Raw genomic sequence first — 19,811 nt, 5'->3', positions numbered from 1 at the left:
TGTGATGTGTTGACCTTTATCAACAGTGGGATTGAGTTCGGGAGCCATGGGATAATGTTACAGCTATGTAAGACCTTAGTTAGACCCCACTTGGAGGACTGCGTTCAGTTCTAGTCACCTTATTACAGGAAAGATGTGGATACTGTAGGAGTGCAGAGGAGATTTACAAGGATGTTGCCTGGATTGGAGAGCGTGCCTTATGAGAATAGGTTGAGTGAACTTGGCCTTTTCTCCTTGGAGCAACAGAGGATGAGAGATGACCTGATAGAGGTGTATAAGATGATGAGAGGCATTGATCGTGTGGATAACCAGAGGCTTTTTCACAGGGCAGAAGTGGCTCACATGAGGGGGCAGAGTTTTAAGGTACTTGGAAGTAAGTACAAGGGAGATGTCAGAGGTAAGTTTTTCGCACAGTGGTGGGTTTGTGGAATGCCAGCGAAGGTGGTAGAGGACTTTTAAGAGTGTCTTTTAAGATGTTCTTAGATAGGTACATGGAGCTTAGAAAAATAGAGGGCTATGCGGTAGGAAAATTCTAGGCAGCTTCTAGAGTCGGTTACATGGTTGGCACAACATTGTGGGCCGAAGGGCCTGTAATGTGATATAGTTTTTCTGTATTCTGTGTTCTAACTCTTCACAATATGTGAGTAATATTTTTGAGGTGATTTCTGAAAGTGGATTGAGCAGTGTTTTAAAACATTCCAGGCATCCACCACTCTGAGTAAAAAACATATCCCTCAGATCTCCTTTGAATCTACCCTCTGGTATTAGACATTTCAACCCTGAGAAAGAGATACTCCCTCTCTATTCCATCTATGCATCTCATAATCTTATAAACCTTGATTGAATCTTTCCTTAGCCTCTGCCGGTCCCAAGAAAATAACCCAAGAGTAACCAGCTTCTCAAATTTGGTGGTTTTTTTTCCAGGTACAAGGACGTATGACCCTAAAATCCTTGATGAAGACGTTGCTCAATATGCCTTCTCAATATCGCTGCTTGTGTATTAGTCACCTCATAGGATGGACAGCATTTCTCTCCACTATGCTTTTCTTCACTGACTTCATGGGACAGGTAAAATAAAATGCAGCATCGGCTAATGCTGATTTTGAATGTCTGATTATCTTTGACACTTATAAACAAGTTTCCTTAATAGGACACATTAAAATAGCTAAACTCATAAATCACAGTAACGTGTACACTAATTTCTCCAGTGTTTGCGTACTTACATGTATTTATTTGGTATGTATGACACACCAGAATTTTCCTTAGCAATGAATTTTAGTTGTAAGTAGCAAGGTTCAATGGACTTAGCTATCGTTTTAAACGGTTTTAAGAACATAAGAAATAGGAACGAGTCTGCTCTGCCATCTGCTGATCAGGCCATAGACTCAGCTCTACCTTCCTGCCTTTTCCCTATAACCGTTAATTCTCCTGCTATGCCAAAAGAATATCCAACTCTGTCTTAAATGTATTTAATGAGGTAGCCGCTGTTGCTTCCCTGGGCAGAGAATTCCACAGATTCACTGCTCCCTGGGGAAAAATAGTTTCTCCTTCTCTCTAACCTAAATCTATTTCCTCAAATCTTGAGGCAATGTCCCCTAGTTCTAGCCTCTCTTTCCGATGGAAACAATTTTCCTGTCTCTATCTTATCTATCCCTCTCATAATTTTATATTGCTCTATAAAATCCCCTCTCATTCTTCTGAATTTTGATGAGTATAGTCCCAGGTTACTCAATCTCTCCTCGTTGGCCAATGCCATGGTGAGTGCTGGCAACAATTGAACTCATGCGGAGGAATGGTGACTCCCAAGTAGAGACAGAAATGAAAGTTTATACATAGATAGGAATACCAACTGAACATCAGTGGCGTGGCTGAGCAACACTGTAAGACAAATTGTTCTTTACACAAGAACTCCACAATGAACACTAATCAGGAGCCTGTTTCAAATAATCACATCATGCAGAAAACCCATGCCGGGGAGTGTGTGTTGGAAGCATTGGGTCAAGCCGGCTGACTGAAAAATGGCGGAGAGAGGGAACGTCAAGGAAGGAGCCAAGCTGTTGAAGGAAGTTTTTGGCGAGAGTGGAAGTGAACTAGAGATGGAGGTTGGCGGGGAAGAGGAACGGAATGGAAAGAGAAAGAAAACAAAGCAGCGGTACGGGATATCAAACTCTGAGGAGTCAGCGGATGATCAAAGCAGGACAGCAAAACAATGGAAAGAAGATGAGATTAAAACAATTATAAAACTAAGCGAAGTCTTTTGGTGATTGGAACCCGATTCGTTTGACAGATGCTCAACAAAGTTATAGGCGAGATTAAAAGAGCAAAGATTTTATGAAATGGATCACTATTACTGGTTTGTCAGGATAGTGCTCAGCAAGGCAAAGTGATAAGATTAAGTAAAATAGACGGCAAAGAAGTACAATGCTCAATACCCAACCATAGAAAATGGACTAGAGCAGTTATTTCGGAGATACCAACAAAAAGTACTATGGATGAGATTAAGCAGAACATAAAAAGAGCAAAAATTATTGAGGCCAAATGTTTGAAAGTTACAAGAAACAGGAAAAAGTGTGATAGTTTATCTGTAATGTTTAACTTTGATGAAGAGTTTACTTGGGGTATATGTGTTATGCGGTTAGAATATATATACCACCGCCTTTAAGATGCTAGAGATGTCAGAAATTCGGGCACATTGAAGCAGTCTACAGAGGAAAACAAAGATGTGGGAGATGCGCTGGAGAACATGAATATGGGGAATGTGAAGTGGGAGCTAGGCTGAAACGCTGCAATTGTGGCGAGGAACACAGTGCAGCTTATCGAGGGTGCATTTATAGCAAGAAGGCGGCTGAGATACGATATGTAAAAGTAACTCAAGGAATCAGTTATGCAGAGGCAGTGAAAGAATTTGATGGAAAAAAGGCTTTCAAGCAAACAAATACAGGGAATAATAAACTGGTGAATTGTGAGGGCTGTAATATGAAAAATAAGGATACACTATTAATGAGTAGAAAGGATTTCGTACTTTTTATGGTGGATGCAATTAATTGTGCAGCGCAAACAAGCAAAAGAACTGAGAAAATTAAAATTATCGTCAAGTCTGCAGAAAAGTATCTTGGTATTAAAGGGATTAGGTGGGAAGAAGTCAAAGAAATGCTGAATGGAGGATCCAACAGTTCACAGGCAGTGGAGATGGAATCTTAATGGCAGTATATTTATTGCAAATGGTCAAGAATTTAAAAAAATTGTTTCAGAATTTAAGGAAAATCCTCAGATTTTATGGTTGGAGCCCAGGGTAAATGTGCAGAACTCCAACAACAGATAGAAGTACCTGGCAAGAACAACTTTAAGTTGGAAAGAGATTGGAAAATGGAGGAAATTATTACAAGGATACAAAAGGAAAAGGAATTTGTTGCAAAGTGAATTATCTACATTCAGATTATAAAGTGAAAACATGGAAGCAAATGAAGAACTCCAAGGTCTCAGTAAACAACTGCAGGCTACGATCCAAGAAAAGGAAAACATGAAAAGCAGATAGACTTGGAAAAACAACAATTTTTAAAGTATAACATGAGATAATTACTATTCTTTACCAAGACGATTTTAGTCTTACAAGTGATGTAGATGAAATCAGTGTAATTGAGGTAATGCAACTACATGAAAACATGTGACAAAATTAGGGAAGAATAGCAGTTTGCAGCATTATCTAATGAGCACATTAAGCATTCACGAGGAATTGCAACTACAGAGTGATGCTAATAGAGAACTGCAGGCTGAACTAGATGGTCTAAAGTAGAGAATTTCAGGACATATTTGGTTGGAACACCACAAATCTGGCAGGTGGTGGTAATGCACTGAAAAACTGGTTGCCAACCGCCATAAAACAAAAAAAGAAGAAGAAGAAAACCCATGTCAGTCACAATTAACTTGACAAGATTAAACAGAAAGCACAAGGACTTAATAACTCTAGTTAAGACAACAATTAACAAATACAGGTGCTTGAGAAGATGAGAAGCCCATTGCTCTACAGCTCACTGCAGAGGCCTGCAGGGCTCATGACTGGCTAACCCCCTCACCTCTGGAATAAAACTGGTGAACCTCCTCTGTGTCACCTTCAAAACCAGGTACAGGGGAAGTTCCTATTGGTTGACGGTAAGATGTTGACCAGAACAGAATAACTCATCGCTGTTCTTCAAATGGCAACATAGAAATGGCGTAATATTTCACCCAAAGTACAGAGCATCCATCCAAGTCTTCGGAGTATGATACTGAAGTTACTGGTTAGATTCAATGATCAAAGGCTTCAAATGAGATTTAAGTTCCTTTTTATCATCATCTTAACTGAGAGTTACCAACTCAACCAATAAGGAGATTATGTAACAAAGTAGTAATGTGAATGTTGATTTTACTAGAAACAGCAAATAGGAGGAACTTTTCTTTCATAAATGAAGATCAAAGAAACTGCAGGTTCTGGAAATCTAAAACAAAAAATATGTTGAAATAATGACTTCAAGAGATTCTGTAGATGCTGGAAATCCAGAACAACACACACAAGATGCTGAAGAAAGGCAAGGCAGCGTCTATGAAGAGGAATAAACAGTTGACATTTCTGGCTGAGACTCTTTATCAGGACTGGAAAGGAAGAAGGGAAAGAAGCCAGAATAAGAAGGTGGAGGAGGGGAAGGAGTACAAGCTGGCAGGTGATAGGTGAAACCAGGTGAGGGGGAAGGTGGGTGAGTGGGGGAGGGGTTGAGTTAAGAAGTTAGGAGCTGATAGATGGAAGAGGGAAAGACCTGAAGAAAGAAGAATCTGATTGAAGAGGAGAGTAGACCATGGGAGAAAGGGAAGGAGGAGCACTCGTGGGAGATGATGGACAGGTGAGGAGGAGGAGCAAAAGGCAAGCCAGAATGGGGAAAGGAAACAGGTAACAAGAGATGTGTTGAAATCACTCAGCAGAAAATTTATACAGTTTGAATCAAAGACCCATAATCAGAACTAGGATAAATAGAGAGAGAGAGAAAGAGACAGAGACAAAAACAGAGAGACGGAAGTTAGATTTAAGTTTCAGCTCAGGTGCCTCATGTATCCTCACTGCAGCATTTACATCAGCCTGGCAATATGCTTTCTTCTCATAGAGTTTGGTTAGTTTTAAATCCCAGTGCCCTCCAGTTGAAATTTCTGAAATACCATGTTTGTAATATAGCAGGAAATAAACCAAATTTTAAAAAATGCAGAGAAGAATGAGATAAGAAATAGGAGATGCTAAAAGAGAACATAAGCAAAGTAGCAAAAGGGTGGCATGCTAATGTAGCAGTTAGCATAATGCTTTACTGTGCTAGTGATCGGAGGTTCAATTCCCACTGCTGTCAGTAAGAAGCTGGTGTGCTGTCTCCATGACTGTGTGGGTTTCCTTTGGGTGCTCTGGTTTCCTCCCACATTCCAAAGATGTACAGGTCAGTGAGGGTTAGTAAGTTGTAGTCGGCTGCATCTTGGGTACTAGCCTACAAAGTACCCAGGACATCTTCAAGGAGTGGTGTCTCAGAAAGGCAGCGTCCATTATTAAGGACCTCCAGCACCTCTTCATAGACGCTGCCTTGCCTTTCCTCACTGTTACCATCAGATAGGAGGTACAGAAGCCTGAAGGCATACACTCAGCAATTCAGGAACAGCTTCTTCCTCTCTGCCATCTGATTCCTAAATGGACATTGAACCCTTGGACACTACCTCACTTTTTTTTAAATTTCTAGTATTTCTGTTTTTTGCACGATTTTTAATTTATTCAATATACGTATACTGTATAAAGTATACTGAATAAGACTTATTTATTATTTTTTTTCTTCTATATTATGTGTTACATTGAACTGCTGTTGCTAAGTTAACAAATTTCACGTCAAATGCCGGTGATAATAAACCTGATTCTGATTCTGATTCTGTAGGTATATGTATTTTAGCACCAGAAATGTGGTGACACTTTTGGGCTGCCCACAGCACATCCTTAGACTGTGTTGGTGGATTACACAAAATGACACATTTTGCTGAATGTTTCGAAGGAGAATGAGATGTGACTTGGTGGAGGTGTACAAGTTGATAAAAAGCGTTGGTAGAGTAGACAGCCAGAGACCTTTTCCCAGGGGAGAAATGGCTAACACAAGGGGGCCCAATTTTACAGAGGAAAGTATGGGGTGGGGGGATGTCAGGTAGGTTTTTTACACGCAGTGGTGGGTGTGCTACAAGGGTGGTGGTAGAGGCAATTACATTAGGAACATTTAAGAGACTCTCAGACAGGCGCATGGATGATAGGAAGATGAAGGGCTATGGGGGAGAGAAGGGTCAGATTGATCTTGGAGTAGGTTAAAATGTCAGCACAACATTGTAGGTCGAAGGGTCTGGACTGTTCTAGCACCTCCTCTGCAACTTCAAACAAATCTGTCTTTTTCACTTTTCCTGTTCTGATAAAGAATCTTTCACCTGAAAACTTGGTTCGCTTCTCACGGATGCTGCTTGGCCTGTCATGCGTTTCCAGCATTTGTGTTTTTATTTCTCATTATTGGTTGTTGATTGAATTGGCTACCCAACAAACACACAGTATATTGATTGTAAGATTGCAAAGGCACAACAGGATTGTATAAAAGACATTTCAAAGTTGCTTACAGTGCATGTGCAGCCCTTGGAGATGAACAGAGATGAGGAGAAATTTCTTTAGCCAGAGGGTGGTGAATCTGTTGAATTTATTGCCACTGACGACTGCAGAGGCTAAGGCACTGGGTATATTTAGAGTGGAGATTGATAGGCTATTGGTTTGTCAGGGCATCAAAGGTTACAGAGAGAAGGCAGGAGACTGGGATTGAGAGGGATAATGAATCAGCAATGATGGAATGGTGCAGAAACTTGATGGGCTGAGTGGTCTAGTTCTGCTCTGATGACTTATGGTTTTATGGTCTTAGCACATGTTTTACATATCTCTACATTCTAAGGTTGATCTAGAAATTAATAGAAAATAAACTGAAGAAGAATTTCAGGTTACCGTAAGTTTTCAAATTGCAAGTTTTCTCCCTTACCACTCTTGGTATAATTCTACATTCTGAGTTATCTCAGCTTTAATCCTATCTGGAGCTATTCATTATTTAACGAAAAGAAAAAGACTTTTTTTATTTATTTCACATTCTACGTGGATAACAATTTTGTCCGAGTATACATCAGCATTGCTGCAATGTTACCATAGTGGTTAGAGCGATGCTATTACCATGGGGGGCATTTTGAAATAATTCCAAGCATTGGAATTCAATGGAGTTCATTTCCAGCATTGTTTGTAAGGAGCTTGTACTTTCTGCTTGTGAACTACGTGTGTTTCCTCCAGCTTCCTCCCACAGTCCAAAGACACACAGAGTAATAGGTTTAATTGATCATTGTAAATTGTCTAAGGAGTAGGTGGGTTGCTGGTCATTGTGCAACTCATTGGGCCCAAAGGGCCTGTTCTACACTGCATCTCTAAATAAATAAATAATCATAAGGACCCCCCCACCACCACCTAGCCCATGCTTTCTTCTGATCCTGGAGGGGGTATAGGATCTGAAGTGACACATGCAACATTTTAGTTACAACTTTGTTCCCCTCTGCCATCAAATTTCTAAACTGTCCATGAACATTACCTCAGTATTTTTCTCTCTCTTTTTGCGCTACTCATTTATTTTGTATAATTTCTTCATGTGACTTATAGTGTATTTTATCTGTTGCACTGTACTGCTCTAAGGCTTAGAGGTTCATTTATTATCAAGGTGTACAACTCTGAAATTCTTCAGTTCTCTGGGTCGTCATGAAACCAAAGAAAGAAAGGCAGCATGATCATCCTCAAAATCTCACCTCTCCACAAAAAGAAGAAAAAATATGGAACTGGCACATCAAACCCCAAATCCCATCTCTCGCACAAAGCAAAAACTGAGAAGATTGACTGAGAAAACACAAAATATAAAAACTATAAGGCTGGAAAAAGAGCCTACAGTCCAAGTCCACATCCAAAACGCAGAATACAACCTGGGCAACATTCTCCAGGTGCAGCAGCAGACTGTTCCTTCTGCAGTACAGAGCAACCGATCAAAAGGCTTACCCTTTATACTTGCTTTGATCTTTCAATCTCTTTTATTACCTTAATCAACGAACAATGGAAGATTTAATCAGCAAAATGGAGCCAAAAATTGACTTGCGCCCTGTCCTGCAGCCTGCCCACTATGAGGTTCATACACGTTGCCTCTGCCTCTTGGAATCCTCTCAGAGACTGCAGAGCACGAGAACACCCAAACGATCTCCAGACTTCCACACTTGTCTTGATGTTTCACTTGTCCTCGTCACTTTAATCAGTGAACAATGGAAGCTATATCTGTCTCACACACTATCCTGCAGCCTTCTCACCATAAGGTTCACTCACGCTGTCTCTGCCTCCTGGAATCTCAGAGACTGTAGAGTGCTGAAGCACCCAAATGATCACCAAAGAGCAAATCAGTCTCCAGCAGTTCCAGGATCACATCCAAGACAAGAAACAAATATAAAAGACATAACAGAAGTGAAAAAGATGGCTTCATGATCTAGACAGATGTTGACCAAAGGAGTGTTATACACAGGTGCCATCTTGACCAGAAGAGTCAAGAGGCTGCTGCTAAACAAGTTTCAAAACATATATTAGTAATAATAAACCTGATTCTGACAGTAGGTTTGTGCTTTTATAATAACGTCTTCCCTGTATCTCCTTACTTAACTCTTTTAGGTTGTGTATGATGGTGATCCACATGCTGAGCACAATACTACCGCATACATTATCTATGAGCGAGGTGTTGAAGTGGGATGTTGGGGCTTGTGCATTAATGCAATATTCTCAGCAGTTTATTCATGTAAGTCTTAAATTGTATCTTTTAATGTAAATTTGCTAAGTGTCATTGTTTTCACTAATGTTGCAGACATATGAATTGTTCATCTTAAATACCATTAGAAAATTTAAAGTATTGTGATCATAAACATCAAGACCAGTCTGATAAACATTACTGATTCTTGCATTTAAATCATTAATGGGTAATATATATTTTCAGCTGCATAATAATCAATTAGTAAATTTAATTTTTCAAGAAAGCACATCTAACACAATATTTTTGTGCTGGTATGCTTTTAATTGTTTAATTGCATTCTTCAAATCCAAACTGCATTACTTTTATCTTTTCAAATACCACAATTCTTCTACAAAGATAGCTTTTTCTTCGCGATTCATGTATAGGAAGGATGTCGAGGCTTTGGAGAGGACGCAGAAGCAGGATGCTGCCTGGTTAGAGGGCATGTGCTATCATGAGAGGTCAAACAAACTTGGATTGTTTTCTCTGGAGCGGTGGAGGCTGAGGGGAGATCTGATTGAGGTTTATAAGATTATGAGAGGCATCAATAGGAGTAAACAGACAGTATCCTTTTCCCTGGGTTGAAATGTCTAATACCAGAGGGGCATGCATTTAAGGTGAGAGGGGTAATTTCAAAGGAGATGTGAGGAGCAAGTTTTTTACACAGAGAGTAGTAGGTGCCTGGAATGTACTGCCTAGGTTGGTGGTAAAGGCAGATAAATTAGAGACTTATAATAGCCGTTTAGATAAGCATGTTTATAGGTGGAGGGTTGGAGATATGACTCTACCAAAGGAGAGACAAGGTGCTCTTTCCCTCTGCTAACGTGCAGGTCACCATTGGGCAAGGTTTTGCATCTGTTTAGCTCCCAATCAGGGTCAAGTGAAGCCATGGGAGCAGGTGGTGGAAGGTCGTACGAGCAGCTGGTGCAGATCACAAGTCCTGGTTATGTGACCACTGATAACAGGCAGGCAATCTCTGAAGAGTATTGATAATGGCTGGGGTAACACTGCCTAGATGAAAGCAATGGCAAATCACTTTTTTTTTAATATAGAGTCATAGAAAATTACAGCACAGAAACGGACCCTTCAGCCCATCTTGCCTATACCAAATCAATTAAACTACCTCTTCCCATTCCTGAGACCATAGCCCTCCATACCCCTACCATCCATGTACCTATTCAAACTTCTCTTAAAATGGAAGAAATGAACATTTTGTAGGCAGAAGAGATCAGTTTAGTAGGCCACTTGATTACTAATTTCATTGATTACTGGGTCTGTTCCTGTGCTGTTCTGTTCAAGTTCTATTGCTGCCACAGCACAATTGATAATGACTCCAATGATCAGATAAGCACTTAAAGAGGCAATAATGCACCACATGTTTCATTTTCTCAATATTCCATCAAAAATATCTGAAAACTGAATCATAGTCAGAATCAAGTTTATCTTTGCTGTCTTAATACATTGTGAAATCAATTTTGCAGCTGCAGTACAATGCAAAGACATGAAATTTTTATAAATTTCAAATAAGTAAATAGTGCAGAAAACCCCGACAATAACGTGGATTTCCCTAGTACTGAATACATGAAAATCTATCTCAGATTGCTGGGTAGCAAAATTCACCAGGGATAAATGAAGAATGTCATCTACTACAAAAACAGACCAAGCAGGAGCAGAAATGGGATGTTACTTTCCTTTGATGTCATAAAGAGCCATGTTTCTTACTAATGTATTGGATCTCCCACAGACAAAAATGTGAGATTAGCCAGAAAGAGATTTAGAGCAGCATTACAGTAATATTAGAATGGGCCCTGCGCCATTCCCAACAGGAGGACATAGTGTCGGACACTGCAGCATATCAGGTACAGAAGAGCATCATCTGTGAACAGCGCACCCCCCAGGGCAGCCATGAAAACACAACGCACTCTGTGGTTGCCATGGAGGAGAGAGGGGATGCAGGGGGAAGGAAAAGGGCAACACATTTTACACAGTCTAACTCAGTGCCTTTCATCGCCTCTATTTAGGTAAAAACAGGAAAGGATGAGAGAGGCTATCCACATGGGATCAAGTGCAGGATGTTTGTATATACAGTGTCCATCAGTGGCAAAGAGACCATCATATACGAAGGAGCCACTGAGTCCCAAATCACATCAGGCACAATTCCTATTTACAATGTGTAGACCTGGCTGCTGATAATATTTCAATCATTAAAGATAAGATCAAGATTAGTTTTTTTGTTGTATGTCACATGTACATCAAAACATACAGTGAAAGGCGTCACCAGCGCCAGGTGTGTGGGTGTGTGCTGAGGGCAGCCCGCAAGTGTTGCCATGCTTCTGGCACCACAATTTACTAATCCCTATCCCGTATGTCTTTGGGATGTGGAAGGGAACTGGAGCAACCAGAGTAAACACACAAAGTCATGGGGAAAACGTACAAACTCCTTACAGACAGCGACAGGAATTGAACCCTAGTCACTGGCACTGTAAAGCGTTGTGCTAACACCTACCCTACCTCGCCGGCCCTTACTGCATCCTGTTTGATCTGGCCAACAGTAAGTGCCTTCATTACTATCTGCGCACAAGCAACACTCAAAAGGCGTATCCGTTCCAAAGTACAACTGTCATCTGCTTTGTCTCTGCAGAGGAGGGCAAAAAGAGGGAAGTCTGGCCAGGGAAGGAGGGGGTCATTGGAGGGAGGGGACCACGAGTGAAAGTGCTGATTGTGTTAACGGGTGCAATGGAAGAGATTGGGCCCAGAAGGCTATCTGTTCTAGTCTGGAGGTCACACACTCCTCTTTGTTGCAATCAGCAATAATTCTGGCACGTTCACTCTCAAGGGTCTGACATTTCAACCCTTGTAAGGACCTCCTGGATGGCAAGATGGACTGTTGACCTCACTATTTACCTCATGATTTTTCACTGCATTGTTTACCTGCACTGCACTTTCTCTGTAGCTTTTACCCTTTATTCTACATTGCTATTGTTTTAAACACAAGAGATTCCACAGATGCAAGAGATCTAGAACAACACACAACACATAGAAAATGTTGGTGACTTACCTAGTTCCTTGTTCCCATTTCACTATGTTCCACCTCAACTCACTGGGAAGGACTTGACCGGTATGCAAGACAAGCTTTACACTGTGTCGTGATACATGTGACAATAATGAACCAACTCCAATATCAATACCTACTGGAGGCACAGAGAGAGGCCAGAAAACAACTTGTGTCTTCCAGTCTCTGTCACGTGGGAGATGCATGTTCCTGTCAAAGGAACGGTATCATGGCCTCAGGATGTTCTTACTTAGTAACAGAAAGCTACTTGTGAGTACAGTGTGGCTCACATTGGACACAAATGTCCCTCATCAGCAGTCTCCCGTCCTCTGGGAGCTAACAGATGCTGCACCTTAAAAGCTTGTTGTTCTACGTTGACAGAGATGCTGCATTTAGGCGATTGCCTTTGAACAGAATAGAACTTTACTGTCATTGCTCAAGACAAGAAGATTGCAGTGCCACTCCAGTCCATGCATAACAGATATTTACAATGCATGCAGTATGGCTTAATTAAAAAAAAATTCCATATTTTCGTGCAGCAAGTGACTTTGATAGTCCATAACACTCAAAGGTATTGGCAAGCCGGGCTGTAGCATTATTCAGCTGCGCATCAGCCCTCAGGATACTGAAAAACAGCAAAGCTTTTCAGCATTACTATCTTGGCTAAGATTCTTGTATCTACTACCAGATGGCAGGAGATTGAGCAGACAGTGTCCGGGATGGGATGGGTCTTTAATGATGTTATGAGCATATCATAGGCATCGAGAGTTGTGGATTATCTCTAGGTCCAGTAGTTGAGTCTCAGTGATGTGCTGAGCCATCCCAATCGCCCGTTGGAGTGCTTTGTGATCTGTCTTGCTACAGCCGGAGTACCACACTGTCAATCAATATGTCAGTATGCTCTCTACCACACATTGATAAATGCTGGCCGGCATTTTTTTGAGGCAGATTAGCTCTCCTTAAGCACCTCGGGTAATATAGTCTCTGTTGTGCCTTCCCGATGGAAGTGCACCACAGGAGCATGAGTTAAAGATGGATTAACTTTTTTTCCAGCAGCACTGCAGGTATTGTATCTACTTCATAGCTCTACAGTGGCCAGGATTCAATTCTGATTTCCACTGCTTCCTCTGTGCAGTTTGCATGTTCTCCCCCATGACCCTTTTGAGCTTCCTCCCAAAAAAAAACAAAAAAAAAATGTCCTAGTTGGTAGGTGAATTAGCTGCTGTAAATTCAAAGTTCAAAGTAAATTTATTATTAAAGTACATATATATATCACCTAAAGAACCCTGAGATTGATTTTCTTGTGAGCATACGCAACATAATCCTTAGTAGAGTAATAACCATAATAGAATTAATGTAAGACCACACCAACTTTGGTCTTCAACCAATGTGCAAAAAGACAGCAAATACAAAAAATAAATCATAATAATAAATAAATAAGAAACAAATATTGAGAACATGAAGTAAAGAATTGTTGAAAGGGAGTCCATTGGTTGTGGGAAAATTTCAATGATGGGGCAAGTGAAGTTGAGTGAAGTTATCCCTTTTTGGTTCAAGAGCCTAATGGTGACGGGTGGTAACTGTTCCTGAACCTGGTGGTGTGAGTCCTGAGGCTCCTGTACATTCTTCCTGATGGCAGCAGCAAGAAGAGAGCATGACCTTGGTGTTGAACCCAGTGGCGGGGTGAGAGATTAGTGTACATGTCTGGTCAGGAGGGGGGATCATCATTTGATTACTAGGAACGAAGCAGATAAATAGAATAGGTACGGCAGCTGTTATTAACTTGATGACCTCTTATTTCCTAATTCCTGCTACAGGGTCTCGGCCCAAAATGTCGACTGTACTCTTTTCCGTAGATCTTGCCTAACCTGCTGAGTTCCTCCAGCATCCTGTGTGTGCTGCTTGGATTTCCAGCATCTGCAGATTCTCTCTTGTTCAAAATATAATGAATACAGTGATTGTTAACTTCGAGTTGATCGGTTGAGCTTGGTGAGAAGAAGCATTACCATTAGCACTTTATGGTATTTACCTGATACAACTTAGCAGAAGTTGACCAGCTGGAAAAATGGCAGATGGAATTTAATGCAGACAAGTGTGAGGTGTTGCACTTTGGGAGACAAACCAGGGTCGGACTAACACAGTGAGCGGTAGGGCACTGAGGAGTGTGGTAGAACAGAGGGATCTGGGAATACTTAATTCCTTGTAAGTGCAATCACAGGTAGAGTTGTAAAGACAACTTTCGGCTCATTGGTCTTCATAAATCACAATACTGAGTACAGGAGATGAGATGTTATATTGAAGTAGTTTCTGACATTGGTGAGGCCTAATGTGGAGTATTGTGTCCAGTTTTGATCACCTACCTAGAGATGTGGAGTATTGTGTCCAGTTTTGATCACCTACCTAGAGGAAATTTATCAATAAGATTGAAAAACTACAGAAAAAGATTTATAAGGATGTTGCCAAGTCTTGAGGTTCTGAGTTATAGGGAAAGGTTGAATAGGTCAGGACTTTATTCCTTGGAGCATAGGAGAATGAGGGGAGCTTTGACAGAGGTACTGTATATAAAATATGAGTGGTATAGATCGGGTAAATGGAAGTAGGCTTTTTCCACTGAGGGGGGGTGAGACAAGAACTAGAGGTCATAGATTAAGTATAAAAGGTGAAATGTTTAAGGGGAACATGAGGGGGAACTTTTTCACTCAGGGTGGTGAGAGTGTTAAACAGGCTGCCAACACAAATAGTGGATGCAAGCTTGATTTCAACATTTAAGAGTAAATTGGATACATACATGGATGAGAGGGGTATGGAGGGCAGGTTAATGGAACTAGTCATATAATTATAGTTTGGCATGGACTAGATGGGCTGAAGGTCCTGTTTCTGTGCTGAGGTGCTCTCTGACCATGACCCCAAGTGAAACTTCGGAAAATTCATTTATAGTGAGAATGGACTATACTGTAGGCGTTATTAGAGTATATTGGACTATATTGGAGATGTTGTAGACAGCGAGGAAGGCTTTCAAAGCTAGCAGAGGGATCTGGACCAACTGGATAAATGGGCCAGAAAATGGCAAATGGAATTTAATGCAGACAAGTGTGAAGTGTTGCATTTTGGAAGGACAAATCAAGGTAGGACATACACAGTAAATGGTAGGGCACTGAGGAGTGTGGAGGAACAAAGAGGTCTGGGAGTTCAGACACATAATTCCCTGAAAGTGGCATCACAGGTGGACAGGGTTGTAAAGAAGGATTTTAGCATCCTGGCATTCATAAATCAAAGTATTGAGTATAGGAATTGGGATGTTATGGGAAGGTTGTATAAGACATTGGTGAAGCCAAATCTGGAGTATTGTGTACAGTTCTGGTCGCCTATCTATAGGAAGGGTATCAGTAAGATTGAAAGAGTGCAGAGAAGATTTACTAGGATGTTGCCGGGCCTTCAGGAGTTGAGTTACAGGGAAAGATTGAACAGGTTAGGACTTTATTCCTTGGCGCGTAGAAGAATGAGGGGAGATTTGATAGACGTTTACAAAATGATGAGGGGTATAGACAGAATAAATGTGAATAGGCTCTTTCCACTTAGATTAGGAGAGATAAATACGAGAGGAACACACAGCAAAGTTGCTGGTGAACGCAGCAGGCCAGGCAGCATCTCTAGGAAGAGGTACAGTCGACGTTTCAGGCCGAGACCCTTCGTCAGGACTAACTGAAGGAAGAGTGAGTAAGGGATTTGAAAGTTGGAGGGGGAGGGGGAGATCCAAAATGATAGGAGAAGGCAGGAGGGGGAGGGATGGAGCCAAGAGCTAATGCCCCACCTCCCCCTCATACCCCATCTGTTACTTACTTTTACACACACGTTCTTTCTCTCACTCTCCTTTTTCTCCCTCTGTCCCTCTGAATATACCCCTTGCCCATCTTCTGGGTCCCCCCCACCCTCCTTGTCTTTCTTCCCGGACCTCCTGTCCCATGATCCTCTCGTATCCCTTTTGCCTATCACCTGTCCAGCTCTTGGCTCCATCCCTTCCCCTCTTGTCTTCTCCTATCATTTTGGATCTCCCCCTCCCCCTCCAACTTTCAAATCCCTTACTCACTCTTCCTTCAGTTAGTCCTGACGAAGGGTCTCGGCCTGAAACGTCGACTGCACTGCTTCCTAGAGATGCTGCCTGGCCTGCTGCGTTCACCAGCAACTTTGATGTGTGTTGCTTGAATTTCCAGCATCTGCAGAATTCCTGTTGTTTACGTTTTTAAATATGAGAGGACATGGCTTTATGGTGAAAGGGGAAAGATTTAGGGGGAACATTAGGGGGAACTTCTTCACTCAGAGAGCGGCGGGAGTGTGGAACGAGCTGCCATCTGACGTGGTAAATGCAGGGTCACTCTTAAGTTTTAAGAATAAATTGGATAGATACATGGATGGGAGAGGTCTGGAGGGTTATGGACTGGATGCAGGTCAATGGAACTAGCGGAATAATGTTTCGGCACAGACTAGAAGGGCCAAATGGCCTGTTTCCTGTGGTTCTATGTACTTTCTACATAAACCACAACAATTTTCTCCAACTACAGGAAATTGTTCGGCAGATTAGCGTCTGAGGCTTCCGTATTTCTGGATAAAGAAGTGCTGAATGTGAACTACACATTCATTGAGCTGAGGTGGCTTTTCAAATCAAGTTACGAAATTGACAGAAATGTAGGTTGCAGAGAAATGGTCATGCTAGATTACCACTGGAATTTATAACACATTGTTGATCAGAGCACTTAAAAGCCTGTCCTGTTATGGAATTGAAACAAGGTTTTGCTGTAACATCCAGTCTTTTTAAAAGCCCTAAGAAGCAACTGTGTTCTCACACAGGTAGAATACTACGTGCAAAATGCATGAGCCAGAGATTCAGAGTCATCTTGTCAAGTTATAACATATTCATGAAGGAAGATATTCCATAAGACTGTAAGAATTAAGACATTCAAGCCTATTGAGTTTGCTCTGCTATTCCATCATGACTTATTAACCCTTCTCAACTCCATTCTCTTGCCTTCTCCCCGTAATGTTTGACACCTCCACTTTAAATATACCCAATGACTTGGCCTCCACAATCTCCAGTGGCAATGAATTCCATAGATTCAGTACTTTTCAATTCAACTGTTTTTAATTCCAACATGCAGAGAAATAGTTAACTGTGTTAATTCTTCCATCCAATTGTCTTTATTTTAACTAATAAATTATTCCTGAATTTAGGCTCCATAAATTAATGGCCATTTGTATTTTGACTTCCTTATATTACTTTAAAAATTAGCCATTCTAATTTATCCTTGTTCTCTGGGCATTAACACAACAATATTATAAGCCTACACTCAATGGCCAGTTTATTAGGTACACCTGTATACCTGCTCATTAAAGCAAACAGCTAATCACGTAAAAGCAATTGAATTCATAAAAGCACGCAGACTTTGTCAAGAGGTTCTGTTGTTCATACCAAACATCAGAAAGGAGAAGGAATGTGGTCTACGTAACTTTGACCGTGGAATGATTGTTGACACCAGACGGGGTGGTTTGAGTATCTCAGAAACTGCTGATCTTCTGGGATTTTTATGCACAACAGTCTCTAAAGTTTATAGAGAATGGTGTGAGAACTACAGAAACATCCAGTAAGCAGCAGTTCTGTGGGCGAAAATACCTTGTCAATGATAGAGATCAGAGGAGGACAGGCAGACAGGATTAAGATGACAGGAAGGTGACAACTATGCTTTACAACAGTGGTGTGCAAGGGATCTCTGACTGCACAACATGTCAAGCCTTGAAGTGGATGGGCTACAGTAGCAGAAGATCATGAACATACCCTCAGTGGCCAATTTATTGGATACAGGAGGTGCCGAATAAAGCAGCTACTAAGTGTATTTAGAACTTGTTAAAAAAATTCTTGAACAAAGTTAAGAAGTTCAAATTTGTCTAAACTCCCTTCTTAGTTTAACCCTAAGCCTCAGGTATTAGGCAACAGACATCAAAGTTGCTGGTGAACGCAGCAGGCCAGGCAGCATCTCTAGGAAGAGGTACAGTCGACGTTTCAGGCCGAGACCCTTCGTCAGGACCTATTAGCTAAGTCTCTGGAATTATAAGCATTGGTTACAGCTTCCTCTGAACTGTGAAATAAAAACTGAAAACTTGGAACTACTCAACAGGTCAGACACAATCTGCAGAGAGAGAGCAATCATTTTTCGTCAACGTTTCAGTTTTTGCTCTCTTCTGAAAAGCACCCTACCAATTTGGCCAAGGGTTTCAAGGTTTCTTTGGCAATATTGATGACCACATTGCATTTGATGTGTTTGTTCAGAGGAGACCTTTGTTTCACCCTCAGCTATTTCAACAGCATTCATGGAGTTTGTATCACATACGGTGGATTGCAGTTAATTGGGCCTTTGGTCAATCGGGGCAGTCGCTTATTTGGGCCAACTCTTAAAGAACAAAAACTAATTGAAAAAATAGCTGGGATTCCTTTTGTTTATTTGGGGCAAAATGCTGCTTAATTGGGGTAGCAGACTATTGCCAAGTAAGTTTCTAACTCGCATCAGATGCGTGAAACTTGTGAGGCCATTAAACACTACATTGTGCTGACAGCGAGAAGTTTTTAAATAGTGTCAGTTGTGTGCATTTGGGTTCAAAAAGTAGTGATATTTGTCACTGATAGATGGCAATAAATAAGCAGTAAAACAATTCAGAACTGTTTTGCTCGCAGTGGTTTCAAGTATTCAAGCTTGGAGATGCCAGAAACAGTGGGGAGTGAAAATGAAATGATTTTGCTCCTTCAGCAAGTTAGGAACTATGAAGAATTTGAAGGTATTGACAATTATCTTGAATATTACAATAAAAATGAAGATTTGGAGGATACGATCACTGAAAGGATTATATGAAGGTACTTATCTACACTAGATGTCTGCATTCATTTACAGTCAATCAAGAAGTGTACACTGGATTAATCCTTCCATCGGTAACTAATAAGAACTGGTACACAGTTTTATAGTACTGCAGTAGTATTAGTGGTGTTCTAATTTGTTCTGCCTTTCATTTAAATACATAGTTTGTTACTCAGTTAAATGATAGTTTGTCTTTTTTATACGTTTCTAATTATTTCCATGAAACTTCGGCTAATTGGGGCAGCTGCTAAATTGGGCCAAAATATACTGATCTCTCAGTGACCCAATTAACTGGAATCCACTGTATTTTTTTTCGGCATGTGGACTATTAATTAGGTATCTTTAAATTTCACCAAGAGACTAACAGATTCACAGAATTATGCAAAATAAGACCAGGCCCTTCAGCCTTGCGCATGCATGTTAACCAAGATGCCCGTTTACAGTTTAACAAGCTTTGCCAATGTCCCTATTAACCTTTCCTTCTATGTACCTATCCAAGCAGTTTTTAAATGTTTTTATTATACAGTCCCCACCACCCACTACCACCTGTGGCAGCTCATTCCATATACCCATAACCCTCTTTGCCCCTCAGATCACATTTAATTAGTTTTTCTCCTTTACCTATACCTTCGAATTGTAGACTTCCCTACCCTGGGATTACCTACGATATTTATTTATTTATTTTTATACATTTAGTGTGGAACAGGCCTTTCTGGCCCAATGAGCCACGCTGCCCAGCAACCCACCTGTATAACACTAGACTAATCGCAGGACAATTTACAATGACCAAGTAACTTGCTAACCGGTACATTTTTTGGCTTGTCAGAAGAAACTGGAGCATCTGCAGAAAAGCCATGTGGTTTATACAAGCTCCTTACAGACCACACGGGAATTGAACCCTGAATCCTGGAATGCCTTAAGCTGTAATAGTGTCAGGACCTGAGCTGTAATCGTGACACCTTAAATGCCCTTCATAGCTTTATAAACCTC

At 41.0% G+C, this 19,811-nt stretch overlaps 1 protein-coding gene across 1 annotated transcript in view; it reads left to right on the top strand.

Moving 5' to 3' along the window:
- The window catches only part of slc45a2 (solute carrier family 45 member 2), a 44,199-nt gene that overhangs the window by 13,279 nt on the left and 11,109 nt on the right, over positions 1 to 19,811 (top strand). Inside the window, exons 4-5 of the mRNA XM_072251758.1 lie at positions 925 to 1,068; positions 8,756 to 8,879. Of these exons, the coding sequence (XP_072107859.1) occupies positions 925 to 1,068; positions 8,756 to 8,879 (268 nt within the window). The remainder of the gene's footprint in view (positions 1 to 924; positions 1,069 to 8,755; positions 8,880 to 19,811) is intronic.

Source organism: Mobula birostris, chromosome 3 (genome assembly GCF_030028105.1).
Source record: "Mobula birostris isolate sMobBir1 chromosome 3, sMobBir1.hap1, whole genome shotgun sequence".
In the NCBI taxonomy this organism is placed as follows: domain Eukaryota; kingdom Metazoa; phylum Chordata; class Chondrichthyes; order Myliobatiformes; family Myliobatidae; genus Mobula; species Mobula birostris.
The sequence above is the reverse complement of the archived record's forward strand: the minus strand, read 5'-3'. Positions and strand labels throughout refer to the sequence as shown.